The sequence below is a fragment of the Argiope bruennichi genome, chromosome X1 (genome assembly GCF_947563725.1).
Source record: "Argiope bruennichi chromosome X1, qqArgBrue1.1, whole genome shotgun sequence".
In the NCBI taxonomy this organism is placed as follows: domain Eukaryota; kingdom Metazoa; phylum Arthropoda; class Arachnida; order Araneae; family Araneidae; genus Argiope; species Argiope bruennichi.
Window position 1 is genome coordinate 128,063,418 of NC_079162.1, and position 17,212 is coordinate 128,080,629.

The following is a 17,212-nucleotide window of genomic DNA, read 5'->3' on the forward strand; positions in this document are numbered from 1 at the left end:
CATTATCTGCGTTGATGATATCAAAATTTTCATTATCAGGATCATGATTTAATTCATAGAGTATGGAACAAGAAGTTAAATGATTGTTTCAAGGCTAAAATCTGGATAAGACATTCTCGGACTCGTGCTCAACTTTTTCTTTTTTCATTTCTTAGATATGTTCTCTAGGATTGGGTGATTCTGAAACGACCCATCACTATATTAAGTCTTATGTCGTTTTAAAATCGGCCGTGTAAAAAGTTTACGTTCTCGAAACGTAGGAAATATGGTTGTGTTTGCACTAACATTAATCAGGCAGTAAGTGTTTTTTCAATTATGATGCATTATTATTTAGAATTATATGGCTAGTTATTAATTTATTGTACTTATTCTAGAATTCTACTCTCTCCTTCCTAGTTTTTGTAAGTTTGGTGCTTTTTTTTTAACGAGATATATTTTAATGGTCATCTTAATTCTAATATTTCATTTTTTTATATTTAATAATAGCATCACGAACTCAAAAGAGAAAAAAAAATGTCGCGTTTCTTTTGTTTGCAAATTACGTCTGATACTGAAGCGTGGATTCCTTGCAGACATGATGTCTGCGGCAAGCTCTTATATATATAATTCATTTCAACTTTTAAGTGTTAAAAATAATTCTTTGAAATTATATATTTGTTATCGTGCAGCTTAAAGTGAAGTTGGGTTTCCAAATATGATTATCATTGTTTATTTATATTTTTAATATGAAACTTCTTGCAAGAACAGAATTATATTCCCTAATTTTTACGATTCCGATAGAATTTTCTGCAAGTTAAATTCTGCTTTTTATAAAATTTGCATTATGTCACCTTTTAAAATTGCATAAACAACACTTCTTGTGATTATCTGCATTTATCAAACTATTTCAACTCAACAATATGATCAGCGATTTTAATCAAATAAATGCCCCCCTTTTTCCCCCTTAGTCAATTTTATATTTCTAAGGTATTTGGTTTTATTGATATGTATGGATTAATAAGCAGGTTTTCATTTCAAATGTGGAAGTTTAAAAAAAAGAGAATTTCTTTATAATTCTTTAATGATTAACTTGTTTTATAAGTTGACATTGACAACTCCTGATATCAAATTTCATAGTGAATTTTAAATAAAGGAATAGTAAATTTCAAACTTATTTATCAAAGATATAAATCTAGCTTTCCTTAAAAGTAGTTAGGATAGCTATTTTCTGTCTAGATTTATATATTTTCAAGTTTTTATTACTAGGCTTTCATACTTGGGATTAATTTAAATAAATTGATCCAATATATTTAATATAGGCTAAATTCTTTTGTTCTATTCTTTTATTGATTTAAATTTTAAATAAATCTGTGAATTTAAGTTATAAATTTCTATAATCAAATTAAATTAGTTCTTCAGTATTGATTATTTTATCCATTATGCTAGTTATGTTAATAATGTATTTCCAAATATTTTTAAAAACATTTCTTGAAACATTTTTTATTTGTTTGTGCTTAATAGCAAACATTCTGTGATCCCCCCTCCCCTTTCTTCTGTAGAATAAAATAGTTTATATTTGAGTAACCTTTATTTTAAAGTATTGTAGAAGTTTATATATATACTAATATACAAACTAAACTTTTTCACCATATTCTGTAAAAAAATAAAAAAAATCTTCAGACTTTCTCCCTGTCAAAGAATTATTTGAACCATATATTTATAGTGATGTAAGTTTTTATAAAATAGAAAATTTCATTTAAATATCTGAAAAAAATAATTAACTGCATGAGGATTTTGCTTTTGTGACATTATATCAGTGTTTCATTATTTTTTAATGCATTATAAATAGGACTGGGTATGCAGCGTCTGCCTCTCTCAAGTAATCTATATATCAGTATTTGTAATTACATTTCTATGCAGAGAAATATAGCTTTTGATATTCATTGTGTGAGTCATTGAAATTATTTTTTTCATGCATGACTCGGATTTTGATGGGATTTTTCTATTTCAGTGAAGGATTTCTTTTTATAAAGCATCTGAATAATCAAAGAACTTTTTTATACAATTTATTTGTAACATTTATTTCAATATTCATGATAGCTTCCTTCTGTATCTTCTTTCATTTACTAAATAAGCTTTAAAAGCCTAAATTAAGTTTAACTAAATTGTATATCTTTATTTAAAAAGATAGAATCTAGATAATTTTTGAGAAGGTTGTAAAAGTTTTTGTTTTATTAATGTTTTTAAACTTCTTCCCTTTCAACACATGGATATCATTTCGATTTCAAAAGTTTAGGCTTAAACAAATTACTGAAGCATTTTCTTTCAATTTCTGTGTTTTACACCTACCTTATTATTGTTATAAGAAGTGATTTATATTTTATACCCACATTTCTTGCATCTCCCTTCTTCAAAAAATGAACATCTCTAAATGCTTATATAAATAAAACTACAAGTACCTAATATATATAATTAACAAATGCAGACTTTCTGGTTACTATCAAATTCCAAAATACTTGAGAGAGAGCTAATGAAGGGACTTTACTTTTTATGGCTTCGAAATTTGTTACATCTTTGTTTTGTAATACATTAGAAAAGAAATTGCTAATTAAGTATTTTAAAGAGGTGTATATTAGAAACAAATAACCAAACTTAAGAATAAATGTTACAGTAGTTTTATTTTTAAGGGCACAGTTTAAAAAATGGATATATTTTTTATAATTTGTAGTGATCTATACATTTGCATATTTGTTTGTGTAAATCTTTAACAATTAAATATTAGTATTGATTTGATATAATGGTAATTTTATTGTAGAAATTTCTGAAAGAAAATTGCATCATTTTTATGCTGCATTATATAAAAGAAACGCTTCCTTGTAACTAGCCTGAATTGGTTAACAGTTTCTATGAAATGAACATTTAAACTATCATTTTTATAATTGATATTAATTCAAGAAGCCTTCTTTAAGGGAATTGGTCGTTCTTGCGTTCCTCCATACATATTAGCAGCTATGTAGTATATATAAATGCTATAGATAAAAAAAGGAAGGAAGAATACAGAGGAGAGTTGAGAAGAATGGGATAGATGTATTTATGTCTAAATAAAATATTGGAATCTATTTCTAGTTTCGCCATTAAATAGAGCAGCTATAACTTTTCGCTTGATTCTAATTGTTACAACAGCATTGTTTGTTTTTAAAAACAGAAAACTTTATTTTTATGCCTCATAAGTACAAATTCTTACTTTTTTCTTTTTTTTTCAATGAAATTTTTAGTCATTATTTCTAAAACAAAACTATTATATATTTATAAGAAAGTTAAAAATATAGGTTTGTAAATTAATAGTAAACTAATAGCCCAATTAAGCCTGAATGTAGTATATTTTGTGTGATTTGCATTTTACAAGAATATTCTGCAATGGAGAAGAATGGGACGTATCTCGTTTCGTTTCAATACATTTTTTAAATAGCAAAATATGCTCTATCTGATATATAGCAAAAAGTTCTTAATGTTGTTTATTAAAATTGTTGAGATGTTAAAATGAAACAACAAGTTTGTGATTTAAAAATTTTTAAATGCATAAGTTATAATTTATATACTATATAATTTATATATTTTTAAAAATAATATAAAGCAATAATATACAACAAAAATATACGACTTCCATTTAACCAAAATAAAAAGCATAAAATATAATTCCACCCTGTTTCAAAAATTTACTTATGAATAACAGTTTTTCTAAACATATTTTGTTGTGCTTTATTATTTTATAATTGTGTCGCATAAAATATGTATACAGATTGCAAATCATTCTGTATTATTTTGCATTAAAAAATTCTATCTAAAATCATGTTTACCATTTGATTTCAATTAAGGAGATTCTACTGCAAATATAACAAAGTAATATAATAAATATGAAAAAAATAAAGTTATGAAAGTTAATTATTATAACTTTTGTTATTCTAAAAGAAAAAGGATTACCAGTTTTAACTTTTTTTTATACATAAAAATGCCAAGGACATGGAAGAAAAAGCACCCAGAAAAGGAATAATGTACTTAATAAGTACATATTGCATTCAGTGGAAATGGTGGTAAAAGAAAAGTAAAAGTTTTCAAGATGTGGCATTACCAATGAAGATTTCAAAATTAGCTCTTTTTTTGTATGTCTAGAAACAAATCATTGGATAAAAGGGATATCAAAATATAATTTTAATTTTTTCAAACCTTGTTCCATATTTTCCTCGTGTAGGGAAGGAATGAGACAAAACATTACAGTTTTAAATAAGCAAATAAAAACTGTTTGTATTTGTAGTTTTTGTATATTAATTAAAAGAACATACTATTAGATTTTTATAAGCTGCATCCTTGGAAGTCAAAACTAGTGAAGTGAAAAAAATTTGTAAAATATGTCCCATTCCTCCGATTTCTCCCCCTTCTGATGTTTGCTCCAATTTATTTCTAAAATTCATAATGAATTGTTCATATTAATTTGGAATTGATTTGTCGAAAAAAGAACAGTTTTCTTCTACTGGATTTTTCTGAATATTGTGTCGGTTTACTGGATTTTACCATAACATGACAATGCATTAAAATTTTAAAGTTATCTTATCTGGCTTTTTGATTTTGATTGCTTTTTACTTATTAATAGCAAAATTTGGCAACCAGTTTTTTAATTTTTTTGGAACATAGATTTTTTCCATTTGAATTGAATATCTTGTATATAATTTGATATCCATAATTTTTTGTGACAAAATATTTTTAAACTTCAAATTGATACTTTTAACTGTGTTAATTTAAGAACTTATTCATTACATTATATACATTATAGCCCTTAATGGAGGCAAATCATGTAGTGTAAGTACTCTCATTCTCTAGCATCTCGTTGCATATGGTTGACATTAATTTCTTATTCCTCGTGCAGAGTATATAGTTGGTTTATTTTATTAAAATGATGACACATTGGCATATTGGTTCACTTGAAACATGCTAATAAAAAAGAAGAAAACCATACAATTATAATAATTCAGTTTCTTTGGGAAAATTGCCTGATGTACTTAGAAGATTTGATTTCTTCAAATTTTTATATAGCAGATCTATAGATAGAGCAAAAAGTACATTCAATATGATATACTTTAATGAATGAAAAAGTAAGCAGTCTTTATTCCTTAAATTTCAACAATGAATAAGAAAAATGCAGTTATTTACTTAAATAATGAAAACAGCTTAAATTTTATCTCAACAATAAGAGCATTGTAAAATATGTATAAAAATGTTTTAAATTTGAAAGGAGAATTAGATAACCACCTTAAAATTTAAAAAAGGTTTGGAAATTATTTTCATGCAGTAATAATTTTAAAACTTATTATAAAAGTATGTCAAACATTGTTGGAACTTTTAATTTATTTAGATGCAAGTTAAATTTTTGAAAACATTTCTTCAGAATGTGCTCTTTTAAATTTTTTAGAATATCAAAGTATCAAATTTAGAAACTGTATAACAGATTATTTGATCTGTAGAATTCCAACAGGCATTTATTCACTTTTATTATAAAATGAAATCATATATTTAAGATTTTCCTGCCTTCTGTAATTCCATGCACATTTTGGAACTTTAGAACATGAATTTCTTAGAATTATAAAGGGCATTTCATTTAATGCCTTTTTTCAAACACTATTTTGAAGTTGAAATTACTTATTTATTAAAAAAAAAAAAAAATGATATTTATTTGAAATTTAGAAATTTTCATAAGTTTAATGTTATTTGCTTTTTTACAATTGATTTTTCTCTATACACCATTAAGATTGTAATTGACAGTAAAAAGCAAATTTCAAATCTTTTTTAAGTAGGAGAATCATATTCAACTTTCTTGTTTTTATGAGTTTAAAACCTTTTAACTTTGCTTCCTTTAATTTTATAGTGGGGAAACAGCTCATAATAAAGATAATGTAATTCAAGGTGAGTATATATATATTTTTTTTATTGTTGCAATTTATTTAAAGCTCAATGTTTTTTTATGTGTGCGAGTATATTTGTATGTGCATTTGGGGGGGGGGATTTCTGGCTTTTTCATACTTATTGCAGAAATGCAATCTTGCTTAAAATGTCAAATTAATGAAAATTTATATATTGTTACTTTACACTATGTATAAATGTTAGTCATTTCAGAATGTTCTCTAAAATGCTTCATTGTAATTGCTTTCTTGATTATATGTGCTGATATGTGTGTGAAGAATCTTAAGGTTATGTCTTTAGTTTTTATGACTAAATTTAATATGTTCTTCTACTTTATTAATCCATATCTTAATTGTAATTGTTATGAAAATCTCTTATCTTACCATGGTCAACCCTGAGGTTATAGATTGTTAGTTGACTCTCCTAAAGAACATTCTAGGACAAGACAAAACCGCAGTTATCTAAAAGGGAAAGGATACTCCAACTCTCTTGCTGCTTGTACATTCTCTGGCCATTTTTTGAATTCTGCAATAATATATTTAAGATATTGCTAAGAATGGAGTCTCTGTCATGCATTGTTTTACAAGATTATCTACAAGGTTTGAATAATTTTAGTTAGGTGAATTTTGCTGAGAGACGATAACATGTATCTAAAAAATTAATTTAATTTTACAAATATTGTACTGATTTTTAAAAAAAACTTTGCAGTGCTAAATTTTTTATTCAATAAAAATCAAGTAGTCTATCATATCAAAACACACAAAATTTTGCTTGCCAAACTACTATACTGTGTCAGATATATAATCCAATAAAAACTTCGTTATAGAATAAATCTATAATTAAAACATGTATGTTGCTGTAGGATCCATTTAAAAGTCAGTTGTTCATTTTCAGTGGAAGTGATCATTTCTGAAGATATTTTATTTTTAGAAAAAACAGCATTATTAAACTTAAAAATTATTGTATAAGTAAAGTTAAAATAGCGACACAAATGCTTGTATTTCTCACCAGGAGTATAAGGTGCAGCAGGATGTGATAAAAAAATGCTTTTATTTCCATGCAGACACATCTGTAAAAAAATAAACAAGAAGAGTATTTTAAAAGCAAGATTTGAAGAAATTCCAAACTGATTAAAAAAAAAAAAAACATGTAATTAAATCATTTTAATTCCATAGTTTTGGGACAGATGACCTAATTTCGGGGATGATGACTGACTTGGGATTTTTATTGAATTTATTTCAATATCCAAGGAAATAAGACTTAACAATTGAAATTTGCGAGTCACAAAGTCATAAGCTTGGATTTGATTATCAAGGGCTTCTTGCTTGCACAGCTGTATGCCTCCATGTCAAAGATTGTGAATCCATCAACATTGCCTTATTACCTAATATCAGTAAAAATCTATAAATATTGTATGAAAACAAAACTTTTTTATACAAATTGTAATTTATAAAATTATTATATAATTGAATAAGGGATAGTTTTGAATCTATTCTAGACTAGCTTTGTGATGTAATAATGCTATTAAATTTGTAATTTAGCCATATACGATTATCGGCCAAAAAAGGGGATTTTCTGAATTCAAAAATATATTTACCATATTGTCACCAATTTCTAATGTGAATTTAAAATTTAATTGAAATTGAAATGGGAAAAAATCTGAATTTTTTTTTATTTGGTTTTCAAATTATAGAAACCATTATTATTCCAATTTCTTTTTTAAAAAATTGTAAACTTATAGGTCCAAATATCTACAATAATTATTAACAGAAGAAAAACAGCACAGGAAAATTATGAAAAGTGATTAAAAAATATTAAACAGAACTATTATTTTACATAATCACTCTTTATTATTTTGAAAATAAAACTAGATAGTACAATTAAGAGGCAACCAAACAATCAATGGATAGTGTTTTTTTTATGATGAAAATCGGAACATTAAATGCAGTAAAAAAAAATATAGTGCTGCCAAAAAATTTTCAAGAATAAAATAGAATCTAGAAAATAAAAAAAAGTTGTAAAAAATATCAAAGGCGTTAGAAGTTTGTCAACAGGGGGGAGGGGGTAAGGCAAATTCGATAAAGGGGCAAGTACAATTTCTTTAATTTGGCTTCAAAATAACTCAGAATTATTAATTGTGCATTTAATTAAAGAAACCTAAGTATATTGTTCTTTTTGTTCAGATTCTGATCCTTTCTCTTATTGTTAAAAATTTGTAAAGATATTTGTAAAAATAATTTTCTCAATTTTCTTTACTGACCATCAAAAGATTTTCTATATTTGAGTCTAGTTCTCATGAGGCTCTTGAGATTTAATTGCATTGAGAATTAATTCTAGAAAAAATATGCTTATATTTTGTTCTAGATTGTAATATATAAGTAGAAACATGGGCTTTAGCGATTAATCACTTAAATTTGTTGTAGCATGATCAAGGAAATATTTAATTGGACTTTAACGAGGAATACAACAAAATTCAAATTCAACAAAATTCTTAATCTTTTGGAACTTTTTTAATATTTATAAAATATTTCAATAACAACAAAAATGAATTAATCGAGTAGGGCTAAAGTAATTTAAAAATGTCGAATATTGATAATATATACAAAATAATATTTTATAAAATGAAATATTTAAATCTAAAAATTCATAAAAAGCTTTCCTGATTTGTTAATGTTCTTGTCACTGAGCAATGCTTCTACAGTATATAATTATATGACAATAATTAATGCTTAAGACCCTGCTAGGTAAAAAAAGGAAATGTACGTTTATTCTTATAAACCCCTTCCAATTCAGAAAGAAAGAAAAAAAAGAATTTCTTTGACCGCATACCCTGAAAAACATTGGAACTTCCATCATCTTCACAGCGAGGAACTTTCGATGAAATAATTTACCATGGATTCTTCCATTTCTTCACTCCCACGTCTAAGACAGGATTAACCCGATTTTAATGCTTTACACGCGCGTATCATTTTGCGTAATCAGAATCAAAGCATTCTTAAAAAGAACGTCTTAACTTTGTATCGATCGCTCCAGAATTACATGTCATGCTATATGAACAAATGCACGAAATTATCATGGAGGCTATAAAATGAATGTAGAAAAAGAATGTTAAAACAATATGAAATAAGGGAAAAAAAAAAAAAAAAAACGTTTTAAAAGAAACTTATCAGGCATCCTAAATAATTAATTTAAAAAATATTCGATATTTTTCGCCAAAAATCGATTTTGTTTGGCGTAGTCACTTATCTGAAATTTTTAAGTGAGGATCGCATCAGCAAATAGCAATTTAGATGTGTTAGGAGCCCAAGGCGAATAAGCTCATGTGCACAAAGGTTTAGTATAGTTCTGATACCAACAATATGAAATTATATTTAGACTTAAAAACCAATGCATTTTATTAAAAAAAAAAAAAATAGCTCTTGAATATGAACTTCTCTATCTTTATTTTTAGGCACGTGTTCTTATTGTTGAGTACGTTTCCCTCGAAGTTAATGCAAGCTAATATTCCTCTCAAAAAAAAAAAAAAAAAAATGCCATCCCTACCCCTAGTTGCATGCATTGGTTTTTCTTAACCCTTTCGCATACAATGACGAGTTGACTTGCGCATCGAATTACTAAATTTCTAATTTTAAATTAGAGTATTAATTAATTTAAAATGCAAAAATCACTTAAAACTCATTATCTCAAATGCCCTTATATTATTATAGGAATTCAAGTAATAATTTTCCCAAATAAGATGTGTCATCTAATTAGAAAGTTAAGTAAAATCGTACGTCAAGGGTTAACATATTATATAAAAATGTTCTGTGAATAACTAATTATCGTTTTATCAAGACATTTTTATCCAAAGTGTATTAAAAATCTAGAAGCACTTGAAATTATATAGTTTTTGCCGTGAAGACTAATTGAAAGAAGAAAAAAAGGAAAAAGCATGTTCCCCGGTTACATAGTTGTAACAATGATTGTAGAATCTGAAAATTTTAGGTTGTAATTTATTAAGAAGTTTAGTGCATACTTGGATAAGCTGTTTTAGTGCAGCTAAAATAAAATGTATATTTATTTTTGAGGTCAGTTAGTAATATTTCAATAGTAATATAATTGTAGCCTAATAAATTAATTGCAAAAACAAATATTTTGCTGCTAATTTACAATTATACAATTTACTTCGGTGATTTATAGTGAATTCACATAATTTGGCTGCCACAAAATAATTTTTAGCACTTATAGTATTGCAAAACAGTGTCCAGAGGGGGGAGGGCTGATGCTTTATTAAATTTAGTCTAACCATTAACCAGATTTTAGTTAGATTTCTCATGGTGAAATAAGTGATATGAACTTACAATTCATTACCGAGGAAGTAACAGTTGTATGAAAAAAAAAAAAAAAAAATAACGATTCGAACTATTAAGTAAATTCTGAATCGGGGAAAAAACACCTTCATCGTCCCTAATCGTGTATAGTAAAAGGGCTTCAAATTCCTTAATTCCACTTACAAATGATCAAAATAGTGGAAGAAACCTTTTCTTTTTTTTTTTTTTTTTTTTTTTTCCTTGCTCATTTCCAACTTGTTGATTATTCTATTAAATATAATGCAATATATAAACTGATTGGAGGCATTTGAATCGGATGTCTGAAAAATCTTCGGTCTCAACGTCGGGTCGACATCCATCGCATTTTTTGTAAATGTAGTCAAACCGCTGAAACCTGTACTTGAATAATTTGATTGTTTACAATTTATTAACTTTAGATGGTTTTTAAATTAATGTCCATACTCTCCACAACCAACCTGAAGTAATAAAGACTTGCCGACGAAACTCTCAATCTTTCACCGATGTTATGGAGGTGAGCAATTGCCCCCTCCTCTGCTAATGCCGCCTGTGGTTAAAGTGAGCAATAAGAATTCTATGTTCAGTGATAAAATAAAAGAAATATGTATTGTTTGTACTTCCTTATTAGGAATTGGGTTGTATTCTTTTGCCCAGTTTTTGAGCCATAAGAAAGTTCCCTTATTCTTAAAAAAAAAAAAAAAAAAAATATCATATATACAAGTATTCTTGAACTCAGTATACAAGCTTAGACGGAAGGTATAAAAAAATATAAAGTTATCAGAATCGCGTTGAAATGATTAGTTCGAAAAAGGTTGCACTGTGTGCGACTTCCCAAGAGCATCATATGCTGAGTCTTCATTCTGTAGTCTGCCGAGTACTATCGACATTAATTGTTTTTACAAATACTGAACTGGCTGATATTTATTTCTTGTATCATTAAATAGAAATGAACATACTGTTCTAAAGTTGTATCAAGAAAGTTTTCTGGAAAGGCAAGTACCAAATCAACAATATCAACTGTTTTCTGGTAGACTTCTGTCTTAATGTGGTGGTTTCACAACACTAAGACTCCGTCTTGGTATGCAATTTCTAAGTGGTATTTTGAGGCTGCGGTTAGTAACATCATATGTCCCCCCCCCTCAGATAATTTAATTCAACCTCTCGCAGTATTTTATCTACTATGCCTAGAAGGATATTGTTTATCAAATGTCAGAAGATTCAGCATGTTCCTGGTAAAACGAATTACCATCGCTGCTGCAAAATGCCTAATAACTTTCAGAATATTCAACAATCCATACATTGTAGATGCCATACATACACAATTCCAATAGGTAAAATTATAAACACTTATGAGCCTTGCGATTATGCTTTCCTATGTGGTTAGGGTTTTTGGCAATTTTCTGTTCTTCACTTCCAAATTTATAATCCTGTGTGTACGTGCGGACATCCATGCAAGCATTGCACACACAAAAAAAGTACCATAAGACTTCTAAAGAAAGTTTTTTTCTTTGTATTTAAGACTTTCATTTGGCATCATTTAAAGCTTGAAAGACTATCAGTGAAAACTTTAATTTATAACTACTTACCAGAATCCATCCCAACATGAAGTTGTTCATATCTTAAAATTTCCGACGTATTTTAATGTTATTTACTTTTTGTATTTCAGGTCAAATGGATGTTCCCTTGTCACAAACTGGAATTCGCCAGGCTGAATTGTTGGGATTTCATTTACAATATCAACAGTATAGTCATGTTTATGCTAGTGATCTCACTAGGGCTATGCAGGTAGATTTTTTTCTTTTATATGTTCCTTTAAAATTTGATAATTAAATGCAAGAAAAAAACTTGCTTATATATTGGATTAATATATTTCTGCAATCATAAAGAGAATAAATACATTGTTGCTTATATATATATGTAGTATATAATCTTTTAAAACAAGCCTTGAAAATATGGGACAAATATACATTAGTCTTCATCTCAATCTTTTTGTTTGGTTGTAAAATATCTACAATTTCTATAGAGAAATTTTAGATTGTTTAAAATTAAATATAGAAATATCTGAAATTTTCTGAATAGCAATGAGATCAAAAATTAACCAATAACACACAGCATATTTTCGTACAAAAAATTTATGCTGTCAAGGAGCATACAGTTTACCTTTTGATTATTCTGGTGAGCCAAAATACATATTTAACTTGAACAAAGGAAACTGGACTAAAATTATTGAATTGTTATCAGATTTTAACACATAAGGATTTCTTTTTTTTTTTATAATGATCATTTTAATTGATAAAAAGCATTAAGAAAAATAAGTATAAATGTGTATGGGAGGGGTGTATGAACTTAACCCTTATACATTATTGTATTTAATTACAAACAAAGCTAAAACGTCTGAATTTCAAACCTTGTCAAGTTAACAAATATTACTATGTTTTCATGATATTAATATTGTCAAAATATAACTAGGAGAAATTTTGAAAATCTGAATATTGATATTGACATGCAATTTCTCAAATATTGTTTTTTTTTTTTTTTTTTTTTTTGTTTAAACATGTTAGTTAGTATTACTAATTAATATTCTTTAGTTCGAATTTCTGTATTTAAAAAAAATAGCAAAACAAAGAATCAGTCCTGCAGTCTCAAGCATTGAACCAAAAGCTTGTGATCCCTAAATATTTCGCAATGGTTGTTTGCTTCTAAAATTTTCAAAACATTTTGTGCAAAAAAAGAATGTTTCACCAACTTGCCTGATTTTACTTCCCACCCCCTTAGAAAAATCGTACATACGTCAAAGTACGCAGAACGCTGGTAGGTATGAAATATATATCTATACATATAGCTGTATATCCCTATAGCTTTTCCATAAAGAAAGAGGAAAATTCTTTCCACTTTTTTCATGTGATAAAATATTAGTTTTCCTCAACTTCCTTCAGAGTTACTGTTTTTCTCATGAACAGTCAAAATTAGCAATCGCATGTAGGATGATTGAATAGAGCAGAGCATAGACATATTATTTAAAGGTGGAGGCAATATTGTTGTAATTGTTAACTGATGCAGCATCTGTATAATGTATTTTTTAACTTTATTCATTGCATATTTTTGATTTCATATATAAATTTTGCAAGTGTTAAGATACATTATTTATGATATACTTATTTCCTACAAAGAAAGGCATTCATTTTATGTATTTTATTGGAATTGTTCCTTTATTTGTATGTGTTGTTTTTGTATTATTAAAACATTTATGCATGAAAACATACATTTATTTTTTATCATTATAGACTGCTGAAAGTATAATTAGACAGAATAAATCCTACAAAGCATCTCTGCTGCACGACCGCCGCTTAAGAGAAAGGGTAATTTTTGTGATAAAAATTACTTTTTGGTTTGATTTATTGATTTTTCTTTCCTTTTTTTTTTTTTTTTTTTTTTTTTTTCTTTTTCTTTTTAACATTTACACTTGTTTTATTTTAAATTTATTTCTCAGGATCAAAAAATGACAATTTGCTTTTAATTCTATCTTATCACACATGGCATTTAAAAAATATTTTTAGTAAGCATATAATAAAAAGTACATAATATCTTCAGCAAAACAAATTTTGCAAGTTTATCAAACTTAAATTATTTATCTTTTTAAATCATTTCATTATTGCAGATAATCAATTATTTGATATCGGGAACTTTCAGAAATTTTTTTTTTTTAATGTTAGAAGGTGAATGTAAACATAAAAGTGGTTATAATTTACCTTATCGATCTGAACAAGGTAATCTGTTGCCTATGAACATACTTTTTATGATTTTTTTAAAAATTATTTCACTGCCTTTGTTTAAATAAAATTATTTTTTCAGAGATTTAGATCTCCCAAATCATGTTTGATAATTTTTAACCTCAAAGTTAGAAAAGGGAACCTCTTTAAGTCCTTGCATAAATAGTGTTGCACTTCTTATATAAATAGAAATTACATTTTGTTTATTCAAGGGGCTTCATTATGTTATTTCATTTTTCTAAGGCAAAATTTTTTGTTTTCAATGTGCAGTAATTAGTTGCCGATTCATGAGCATCATTAGGATGTCATTTTGATGCATTGCTGTTATATTTTACTTTTAAAGCAATATGCTGCATATTTTTTTTATGTGCTGTATGAGACAATTCAATCTTGTTTTAATTTAATTGATTATTTTAAAATGTTCAGAATATTGATTCCTCTTTACTGGGTATACCATACTTTTAATACCTTGACTGGATACCCGAGTGTTGTTTGTGTATTGAATTTTTAGGCTTATGCAGTTCTAAGCTTCCATTCTAAATTTATCTCGTAGACATTATCACTGAATGTAAAAGTGACGAATAATGTATAATCATCTCAAATATTATATAGAGGTTTAATTAAACAATGCAAGAACATATTTTCCTGGTGGAAGTTTGCAACTAATTTATCTCCATCCCAGTTATGGAGTTCAGTAACATCAACCATATATTGAATATTTTGTTGCTTATAGTAAGGTAGAAAGTTTTTTGCTTAATTTTGGAATATTATTTTCTTTTGAGTTTATAAAAATTTTATTGAACTAAATGTACACTCTTATTTTGTAGAAATTTGGTGCTGTTGAAGGTAAAAGTTTTAAATATCTGAAAGAAGCTGCTGAAAAATCAAATCAAAAATCTGGCCAGTACACTCCTCCAGGAGGAGAAACTATACAACAAGTAATTATTTGTCCATTGCTTTATTTTTAGCATTATTATCTATTTATTATAAAGCATTTTATTTTATTTTTAGGTACATGAGAGAGCTGTTTCATTTTTTCGAGATATTTGTGAAATGGTCAAAGAGCGAAGTAAAGAGCTGCCAAATGACTCTAATGTTAATCGAATCAGTTTAAATGGATCTATACAGGTTGAAAATGGAAAACCTAGTGGTCAGAAGCGGAAATGGGAAAATGGAGAATCTGATAGTTTGCAAAATGTTGAATGTCAGAGCCATAGCAATAATAAAATTTGCATAACTGAATCCACAAAAAATGACGACTCAATTTCGGAAGTTATTAAGAAAGGTGCATGCAGTATTTGCGAGGATAATTTAGACTCTGAAAATGGAACTTCAGGTACTTCAAGTAAGATTAGAACATCAGATAATTTGAATGAAAATGGGACATTAAGTAGCCCAGTTGAGAATGGACCTTCCAGCTCTCTAATTGAAAATGGAAAATATTTTATTACTACCAAAACTGATCAAAATGCAAGGCAAAATGGTTGCGGGGGGAGTTGTAGTAAATTTGAGAAAGTTAATGAAAAGGGACAGTTTTCTGTGATGTTTACTGATGATGATATCCGTTCACAGATCATGTCAAATTGCAGTGATCTACCCAATATAGAATGCCCAAATGTATCTCTATCCCCATTAGTTGATCAAAATTTTATCACATCTCCTGTATTTTGTAATCCTTTACACGAGAGTGTTCGAGGGGGTTTGCAACAGGAACGCCGACTTTCTGTTTGTAGTTCATGTGATGATGCTGACAGTGGTCCTACACTTATGGCCAATATTCTTGTTGTTAGCCATGGAGGCTGGTTGCGCGAGCTATTTCGCCATTTTGTAGAAGATTTGGAATGTTCTGTGCCTGGTGGTAGGAAACAAGCTCTTCGTATTAGCCCAAATGCAGGACTGTCTAAGTTTACTGTCTCCCTTGAAGAGCATGACGGCCATCCAAAAATCATATGCCTTCAAATTCATGACAAACAGCATTTAATTTCTACATCCTATGCAGATAAAACATTAAACCCTGACGAAACTGCCCTTTAAATGCCTTTCATATGTAAATTATTTTGTATTTGTAATAAAATTTATTATTTGTGCTTTGACATACTTGGGTTTGTTGTAGACTATATATACAAAATATCTATCTTGTTATGATAAGATGTTCGTAATCATTCATGCTTTTTTGAGTGTTCGTTTTTTAGTTGTAAATATATTGGGTAGACTTAGTTCAGCAGAAATATTGAAATTTGCAATACTTTATTAACTTGTCTATAAGGGAATTGTGTTGAATCAACGCTAGAACTACTGATGATTGGGAAATCTTTTTTAAAACACATAGAAAAACCAGTAGATGTGATTGGCATGGTAGTTCTAGAGTTGCAAGTTTTTTTTTTGAAATAATACTTATTTATGCATGCAGTTTACTTACCCGACTTGTCTAATCCTGTCATAGAATTGTTTGAACTCCATTTTGCTTTGATCATATGATATAGAATTTTACTTTAGTTGACTGCTTGATTACCTATTATATGCAATTGGTTTTCATTTCAATTTCCATCTAGTATTTGTTTGAATATTACCATTTAAGATGTTTTACTTGTTTTGTGTTTTATATGAAATTATAATTTTCTCTTCGTTTATTATGAAATTCGCGTTTCATTATTTCTAAATAATTGCATTAAATTTTAAATTCAGTATTACATATGTGTTGGAAAAGAAGGAAAAAAAATTTTTGTGAGAAATCTACTTTGATTAAAATGGAAGTTGGGAATTTTATGTTTCCACATACAATTAATAAAAATTATTCAAAATTCTCGTCTGTTTTGCACTTTTTAAAGGTTGAATATTTATGTTTATTTTCTTCTGAAGGTGAGAAGGGAGGGGGGCGTATTTTGATTTTACTTCAGTGTGCGAGTATTTCATATGTGGATTGCTTCACATATGTATATTGACATATGAATAGCAATAATTATGATTTGGAAGAGAAAAAATCCTGATTGCTTTATTTATGTTCTATATTATAAAAAGAAATCCATTTTGAATTTTTTCCCAGTATTTTTATTGAAAAATATTCTTTTATTCTTAAAATGATGAGTAACATACAAATTCTATAAAATAATTCTCATTCCACAGATTTTGTTTCTCATTTTAATTTTGATATCTCATTAATCATAAGTTTCCATAAATTTTAGC

At 27.4% G+C, this 17,212-nt stretch overlaps 1 protein-coding gene across 2 annotated transcripts; it reads left to right on the forward strand.

Moving 5' to 3' along the window:
* The first annotated feature begins 1 nt into the window (after position 1).
* Positions 2-16,123, forward strand: LOC129958900 (uncharacterized). Of its 2 annotated transcripts, XM_056071621.1 has the most exons (6): positions 2-297; positions 5,897-5,934; positions 11,926-12,044; positions 13,544-13,618; positions 14,857-14,967; positions 15,041-16,123. In XM_056071621.1, exons 1-6 carry the CDS (start codon positions 266-268, stop codon positions 16,061-16,063), a joined length of 1,398 nt encoding a protein of 465 aa, XP_055927596.1. In that variant the 5' UTR covers positions 2-265; the 3' UTR covers positions 16,064-16,123. The 2 variants fall into 2 exon arrangements, with proteins under 2 accessions (XP_055927596.1, XP_055927597.1); XM_056071622.1 differs by lacking the exon at positions 5,897-5,934.
* The last annotated feature ends 1,089 nt before the right edge of the window (positions 16,124-17,212 follow it).

Coding starts and splice junctions, on each gene's coding strand:
- LOC129958900 (XM_056071621.1), top strand. CDS start 266: ATGGTTGTGTTTGCACTAACATTAATCAGGCA. Junction 12,045..13,543: donor ATCTCACTAGGGCTATGCAG/GTAGATTTTTTT, acceptor TTATCATTATAG/ACTGCTGAAAGTATAATTAG. Junction 13,619..14,856: donor ACCGCCGCTTAAGAGAAAGG/GTAATTTTTGTG, acceptor CTTATTTTGTAG/AAATTTGGTGCTGTTGAAGG.